Here is an 8,355-nt window from a genome sequence, read left to right as displayed (position 1 = left end):
ATAATGTGACATAGAGAAAAACTTAAATCATTCAAAAATAATAATATCATAATTATTAACAATCGTTTGTAAATACTGCATTGAGCCCAACGACAGACTCACACATTGTAACTTATATAACAAGCGGTTCCTTTCTGAAAAATATCACTTTAAATCAAATTTCGTTACTACATGCGTAACAAAAAATATATACTTTTCTTCTCCAAAGAATTGGACGCAATCTTTGAAAGACCTATCTCTTCCTCGTATTCGAAGGAACTTCCATTTTTTCCTATACTGTTCGCGAAAATTCCTCTGAGTATCTAATATAGTAAAATTACAGAAAAAATAATGGTACCTTAAATAACCTTTCAAGACTTTCACGACCATCAAATTATCACGTTCTTAATGTTTCGCAAAATTTTCAAGAAAATTTCACCTTAAACAAGTACCAGAGTGATCGGAAACTATACAGCGATTCAATTGCTTGAAAATTTTCAAGAGAGAGTATCGAATGCCCATTATTACTCCTGTATCATCACTCAATAATAAAACGTGTATTTCGATCACGTTTCAATTGATTTTGAATTTCAATAACTACTTGGTGAACCAGGAATCGGATATCGTGGTATACGTTAAAAGTGTTGCATTAAAATCGTCGACAATTATTTCACTGATATCTGTTTTCATTAGAAATTTGGGAGAACCCAAAAATGTCGAGTCCTGGATTGCTGAGAATTCCAACAATCTAAATCACGTTTTGGAACTGCAAATCTGAAACCATGCTGGTAGTTAACAAAGTTACAGTAGATTCTTGTTATATCGCCACGTGAACGATTTAATCTTCACGCAGAATTTCAAGCACTTCTATCTTCCTTCCTCCTTCCAAATAAGAGCTTGAAAGTTTGAAAAATTTTCGACACCCACAACTCCCTTCGTGGCAATATAAAGAGAGTCTACTATAATTCCAAAGTAGAGTTTGGGTCCTCGAAATTCTCGGGAATCCTGATAATAATTATTAGAAAAATTCTATAATCACTATTCAGAATTGAATAAAATAGTGAAAATATTGTGGGAATAGATTTTAATGTAACACCTGTTGAATCACAACACGCGTTCTTTTAATTAAGGACAAAACTGAGTGGGTGTTGAAGAGGCAAAAAGGGGTGAAAAGAGAAGGAAAATCAGAAACGGTTTCGTTAGTTTTTCTATGGAATAGAAACGATTCTATTCCCTTTCTATCGTTTCGATCGCCTCGCTCGTTTCCTCTTGAAATTCACAGAGAAGGATGAAATAAACCGAGTCGATTCTTCTGACGACGACGATGACGAAAATGATGAGAACAAACGCATTCCTGTCGATCTTCTTTCCCTTATCATATATATTTTCTTCTTATTTCTCATCGATCTTGCCTGACTGATCAGTTCAATACGCGATCCTACGTAACGCGCACTCTTAAGAAGTTCCTATTTTTTTTTTTTTCTTTTCCCTTTTCCCTTTCTTCTGATACCTCTTTATTTCTCTTTGTGTCTCTTTCTCTCTGTTCGCGTCGTCGTGATATCCATTGAACGGGGAACGGTTGATTAGGGTGTTGCAGGTGACGTGATCGCCATCAGGGGCGCTGGTGGCAACGCGACAGGTATGTGATAGTATTTACACTGGGGTCGCATGCATGCACCCTTTACTGCGTCCCTGCACACGGTTACGCGATTCTCGATCACCTCCACGTTTCCTGAAACAAAATTAAAAAATAAAGTCAGCTATGGTCTAAGGACACTGGTGTATACCAAACTTCGAACTGAAGTTTCTGACAAATTTTAAATTCCTCGAATACTCGAGTGCCTGAATTTCAAACGTGAAATTCCTAGAAAATTTTTAATTTTTCACCTTCCCGACTACCCAGTAAAACATATCCGAATATTCTTCATTATCCTGGGTGTCACCTGAATAAATGGGTACCCGGATATTCAGGATAACCGTGTTAAAGAAACACCTCTAGAAAAAATTGGAATTTGTTTAATTATAGACTCACCGTCACTGAGATGGATAAACTTGCAGGCGGGACGGTTGCACACTTGTCGATTAAAATCTTGGCACACCGGGAGGGTGTCCAGTAACTGAAAGAAAATGTGTCGAACAATTTTACAACAGATACTTCCACGACTCGGTATTATATAAGAGAAGGAAAAAAAAAACTTTTCAATGGTATCTCACCTCGCATACACTCGCAAATGCACACACTATTATTTTTTTTTTTTTATTGAAACAGACGCGCGTCCACACACGCACACTGTGGGCACAGATGGAATCAATAATCTTTCTCTCAATCACACATACGTATTTTGAGAATCATTGGACACGCGCATTCAAACTCAATTTCAATATTAGAGCACATTCATGATTTGTACAGGGTGTTTAAGAGAAAGGGTTCAAGGGTAAGGGCGAATGGTACTTGTGAAAAGTTTTGTAATTTTTCTTCTTTCGAGAAAATCTACTCTAAATTAGAATCTAATTAAAACCTTCATCTGTCCTCATTTATATAAACACCTCTTCATGAATGATTTAAAAAATTTCTTTCAATCAATAGGCAGTTAAATTTTTAAAAAATCCTATAAAAAATATTAGAGAAGGAGATTAATTCAGAAATTATGATAAGATTATGATAATTTGAAAAGTATTTCACCCACTGGAATTTAATAATATCTGTAAAGAAAATGAAAGATTTTTTTTCTCCATTTCACGAGTACTATTTGCCATTTAACTCGAGGACCATTTCTTCTTAAACACCCTGTATATTACATGCTCTAAAATGTCAGACCGTATACGAATATTAATAGCTACTGGTGCATGAATAATCGACCGTGATCACGAAATTCTATCTATACTCAGAGATCAATTAACTAACTATCGGGCGATCAGAACGGTCGATTATCCATGGCACACGAAATTAAAAGGGAAAATTTGCAGTAGAACTTTTTCTATTCAAAGGTGTGATTCCCTTTGCGACACGTTACACTCTAATGTATCATCGTATTCGCTCGATAAAAGGTGAAAAACAAGACGATCGGTTATTGCTTTCACCGCGATCGTTTCATTTTAATACTTTTATATCGTATCACTTTCTATCTCGGTCTATAATCATCGTAACTCGTTTATTTCGGTCAGCATGCCCAACATTTTGTATGCAAGGAGCGTGCCTATAAACACAAGGATCTAAACGATTCGCAAATTTCTTATTTGATCGAAAATGGAAAAAAAAAAGAAAATTATAATTGTCATCTAAGAAAATATTTCTCTTGAAGCTGCGTTATAAAAAAAAAATAATAAAAGAAAACGAAAAGGAATTTTGATGAATTTGCGAATCGAGAGTGGAGTGCCCTCTTCTCGACGGGCCATTCAGCACGATGGACTAAACTAAGACTTTTATGAGTAACAGAAAAGGGAAATTATCGTTTCCGCTGTTTACAGTCACTGAACACGCGGTGACGTCAAAAAAACCTGGCTGTCGTGATGAAACGCAATAATTCTATATGTAACTGATTGTATGTACAATTTCTACGAACGAAGGAAAAACTAGTTGTCCCATTTTTTCTTTCTTTGTCCTTATTTCCCTAAGTTCGGCGGACGGATTTCCCGGGAACAGAGAGCGAAAAATTGGAAAGAAAAGAGCAGATTAAAATTGCAGAAATATCAATTGTAATCGAGAGGGGAATTGAGAAAGAATCAATTGAAGCGAGAATCTCTACCGGGCTAACACAATTATCATTTCTATTCGTTCCTTTGCTCGTGAAAAGAAAGAAAAAAAAAAGAAAAAGAAAATTAAAGCATGTACGCACGCACGCACATACACACGCGCATACGCATACGCACACAGAAGCACACGTGTACATTCGTATCTACGAGAGAAAAAAAAAAAATAATTATAGATACACGTCCGGAGTGGGGGGTATTATCGCGCTTATACAAATGCAACGAAATTGAGAATCGAAACGGCAACTCTTGTCGGTGAACTAATGTCGTGTTAGCAAGAATACGTTAAATTGAAAGCGTTAACAACCTACCAGGTAGAGTATTAAAACGAGGAAGACAGAGAAAGGAATGTAAAGTTACGTATACGTGATTGTACAGGATGTTTCAGAAATGAAAATTTTAGCACAAGTTCCAATTACTCAGAAATTTTGAATGGATTCAATGATTCTTCCTCTGATAATTGTAAATAATTCATTTACCATCTGCAGACTTTGGCAAGTACAGTTTGTTGAATGATTGATTTGAAAATTCAATTAATTTCTAATTATTATTGATGAGTTATTAATTACTATCATATAATACAAGGTGCAGCAAAATTTGTAGCAAAAATTTTAAATTACATCTCTTATTAATATTTATACTTGAAAATTTAAATAAATATTTTTTTATCATTTCAATAATTTGAATTTACTAATTACATAAAATTTGTCATTTGATGGAATATCGAAGTTTATTACTTATTACTCATTTGTGCCTCGAATTTTGAAGCATCCTGTATAAATAGAACTAAGGGAGAACCGATAGTCTACTGAAAATTCAAAAGAGTATTTTCCAAAGTCTATCAGCAAGATCAATTTTCAAGCTTGATTACTGCTTTCTGAACCACCCAGTACGATAGAAAGAACCAAAAAAATACCGTTACGCGTAAAAATATGGCATAGGCTCACCAATGAAAGCGTGCGTAATAATTAAAAAAAATAAAAAAACAACAAAAGTATAAGAAGAATAAGAAGAAGACACGAAAGAATGGAATAAATATTGAATTAAATGTCTCCTCTCTGCCAAGCGATCGCTGATCGAGTCTCTCGTGCGTTGATGCGACAACCAGTTTGTAGGACAGCGATAAAAATGAATGGAAATCAACGAGTATGAACAACCTTTTACGCGAGAAGTAACAGCTATATGATGAATATAGACAAATTAATAAATAGTCAATAATGGTGAAATAAAAAAAAAAGAAACAAAAAGAAAAAAAAAATAGGTAATAGCTATAATAATCTTAGCAATTGCGAGAATTCGCTACAAACACAGTCTGGTCATGCAAATAATGGCCCGGGAGAAGGGGGGTGGTTTTTTTTTTTTTTTTATTTGGTTCGTTCTGCTTGGGTGATCTACACAATGAAAGAAAATTACGATACTCAGTCTCAAAGGAACGATAGTGTGATAATAAATATTGTTCATTCACCCCCTCCTCGTCACCCAAGCAATTCGTAAGCTGCCAAAAGGCGACTCGAAAGGACCATCCAAGTGGTGTTTGGTTCGCGTGCGTCAATTACCAGATTAAGACACACACATCCACTCACTACTGAAGTTATGAAAGAGAAACAGAAAGATTTAACCCATTGACCATCGTGGCAAAGGTCTAGTAAGATTCTCTTAATTAAAAATCATGAAATATCCAAGGAAACGAGATTGACCGATGCTTCAGTGATCAATGTGTTAAATTTGAACATGGTACGCCAGCGAACCAAACCGTCTATGGACGAAAAGTGAGCGGTTATTGGCATTCGTATAAAAAATATGGAAAATGGGATGTCGTAAAAGCTATCAAATTAATAATATTCTACTGCAAATAAGTTCAACACTAGGTCAACTGCGACTCCGCAACCATAACAACAGAGCTGATTATGAAGGGGGAAGATTGACGAAAAGGGAGAGAAATGAATACAGGTATATTCGATTCGAAGAGAGAGATAGAGAAGTCGAAAGCTTTCTTTGTCAAATGCGTGTTATGCGTTAGAAATATTACGATTACGACGAAACAAAAATATATATCCGTAGACGCGAATCTCTGTCTCGTGTGTTTGCATTTTATATAATAGCTTTCGTCACCGATCAGCCTGCTCGATTGATGCTTCTCGAGTAACGAGTAGGTACACCCACGGGTAAAACTAGGGCAATCTGCCCACTCCTTATAGCACCGAGAATGGTAGGCTTTCCTTAAGAAAAAAAGATAATTTAAAGGAAGAAGGGCCCACCCTTCACTATAATAGTTTTAGTTTTTAAAACACAATTCCCCTACATTGCCATTTTTCTTAGGAGAGACTACCATGCTAGGTACTGTACACTTTGGTGCAATGTAGATTTCTTTTAGCTAAAGATAAAAGCAGAAGGAATACCTTCTTACCATTTGTTTTTGATTTTAAGAGAAAAAAGCTGACATTTGGACGTAAGTTCTAGGGGCGTAATTAACTACTCTTGATAAGCGATTGCCCGGGGCGAGATCGTTGCGCGAGGAGCATCGAGTTGAGCTGGCCTGCGTTAGAAGCTTTCTATACAAGCGACAGAGGATTTCCGTGTTGAAATTTTGCCACAGCGATAAATGAAAAATTAATCTCGAGTGTCCAGACAGCAGGAGGAAATAAAGAAGTGTTGCACGTTATAATTGAAATGAAAGATCACGCCATTGTCGTTAAACTTTTAATGAAATTTGTAATTGAAAGCGTGTTTTTCTAATGTTGGAGATTGAAGTTTGATAGAAAATTCACTCGCGATGTATGATATTTAAACATGCGTTACATGTGTACTTCTTCTACGATTGATACACTGAAAGGTAATAGAAAATGCGTGAAACGAAGGATGCAATAGAGAAGAGATAAAGAATAATTCAAGTACTAAAGCGTTTTAGAATTAAAAAATAAGAGTACTTGCTTGTTAGATGCTATTGCGTTAAACGTAATTTGTTTATCCAAATTTGTAATAAACGTACAAGGAAAGGATCAAGACAATGGCATGATAAGTATTAATGATACGTATGTATAATAATGTATGCAAATGTATTACGTACCGTGGGACCTGAATTTTTAATTAAAAATTAGTTTAAAGTGAACTGAAACAAATATATAAAATATCATATTAAAATGATTAAAAATAAAGCAACTGAAATTTTACCTTTGAATAAATATTAAAGATGAAAATTTGCAAGATAAAAAAACAATGAATGCCCGCTAATTAACTCTTAAATTAATAATATTCCAAGACTTCTCTAAGCTCATCAAATAAAATTTCTAACACTATTAAATCACAATTTTGATCCCACAGTACAGTCACACACAATATACACACGTGTCTACAGAACATGGTAGATCGTTTATAGCAAGATCATACTAATTACTAAAATAAACAAGCGTGCATCTCTTTCTTCGTGAACGGGTTTCTTTGAAACGGTGACGACAACGCTTTCCAGGGAGCATAATAATAATAACCATGATGATAAATGACAATAGTAATAGTAGGTACTAATAATAATGTAATATGCTATATAATAATAATAGCGAGAATAAATAGTAATAACATACAACAATAATTATCATTATTACCAATGTAATAATAATCAACAAACACCAGATAAAAGGCAGTGGTTATTCGCAGTTATAGTTGCGGTGAGCAGTCGTGAGGGAAATGTTCCCAAAAAGCTACGTGTTAGCCAAAGTTACCGAAGGTTCGGGTCTACGTTGGATAAATCATTCAATCGTTCTTAACAAAACATACTAACCCTTCCATTACAGCTACAGTGAAATAGCGAGGATTAAAATGAAAATTAAGACTAAAAATTTCATACGTGTACAGTTCCTGGCATGGATGCACCATAGCGAAAGGGTTAATATTCAACCGACCTCCAACGCATCCTTTCCCCCTGTTAACCTTGAAGGTTAGCAGGATTATAATTTCGGGCTTGCATCAAAGCACCATGACGATTTCATCGTTACAAAAAAAAAATAAAAATAAAATAAAAAAGAGTCAACAATTCGTGGCTACCAGGCAAACTCGTCACCGATGTAACCAGCAAAGAAAAAAAATATTTTTAAAAAAATAGTATGTATTCCTCTACACCACAGAAGTAAAAAAAAATAAATAATACCACACACAAGGTACTCGTCCCCGATCGAACGGGGACAAGTTTCTAAAAAAGAGGTGACCAACACACAGGCACATAGCCACGCATGCATCCTCGAAAACTCGTTTCACCTGTTCAATCAAGCGTCTGGCGCTTCTAATGCAGACCCGAGTGACTGGGTAAAAAACTGGTTACAATAATAAGTCTACCTGTCCGCAGCTGTCTGTGTAGACGACACAGTGAGCGTTTTGGGGGACCACTTGGGCCCCGACAGTGGCTAAGGCTGCTAAGGCGATCCACATGCAGCAAACGAGGCAGTGTTCGGTATGGTTTTTTTTTTTTTTTTTTTTTTTTTCATTATTATCATTATTTATTATTATTATTTAATTTTTCATTTATTTCAAATAGTTGTATTATTTTATTTAATTTTTTGTTTGTTTAGTCGTTCGTTACCAGCCGGTCGAATTCGGTGGAGAAAGCACCAAAATCAAAAGTGAAGCACGCCAAAC

At 35.4% G+C, this 8,355-nt stretch overlaps 1 protein-coding gene across 1 annotated transcript; it reads right to left on the bottom strand.

Moving 5' to 3' along the window:
- Positions 1–1,374: 1,374 nt before the first annotated feature.
- Positions 1,375–8,148, bottom strand: LOC114877208 (zinc finger CCCH domain-containing protein 28-like). The gene is made up of 3 exons (XM_029189493.2): positions 8,056–8,148; positions 2,012–2,096; positions 1,375–1,711 (listed from the first exon to the last, which is right to left on the bottom strand). The coding sequence occupies exons 1-3, from the start codon at positions 8,146–8,148 to the stop codon at positions 1,563–1,565; spliced, it is 327 nt and encodes a 108-aa protein (XP_029045326.1). The 3' UTR covers positions 1,375–1,562.
- Positions 8,149–8,355: the final 207 nt, after the last annotated feature.

Source organism: Osmia bicornis, chromosome 8 (genome assembly GCF_907164935.1).
Source record: "Osmia bicornis bicornis chromosome 8, iOsmBic2.1, whole genome shotgun sequence".
NCBI classification, from domain to species: domain Eukaryota; kingdom Metazoa; phylum Arthropoda; class Insecta; order Hymenoptera; family Megachilidae; genus Osmia; species Osmia bicornis.
Note: the sequence above shows the minus strand (reverse complement) of the source record. Positions and strands in the feature narration are given on the sequence as shown.

Coding starts and splice junctions, on each gene's coding strand:
- LOC114877208 (XM_029189493.2), bottom strand. CDS start 8,148: ATGTGGATCGCCTTAGCAGCCTTAGCCACTGTCGGGGCCCAAGTGGTC. Junction 2,097..8,055: donor ACACAGACAGCTGCGGACAG/GTAGACTTATTA, acceptor ATTTTCTTTCAG/TTACTGGACACCCTCCCGGT. Junction 1,712..2,011: donor GTTTATCCATCTCAGTGACG/GTGAGTCTATAA, acceptor ATTTTGTTTCAG/GAAACGTGGAGGTGATCGAG.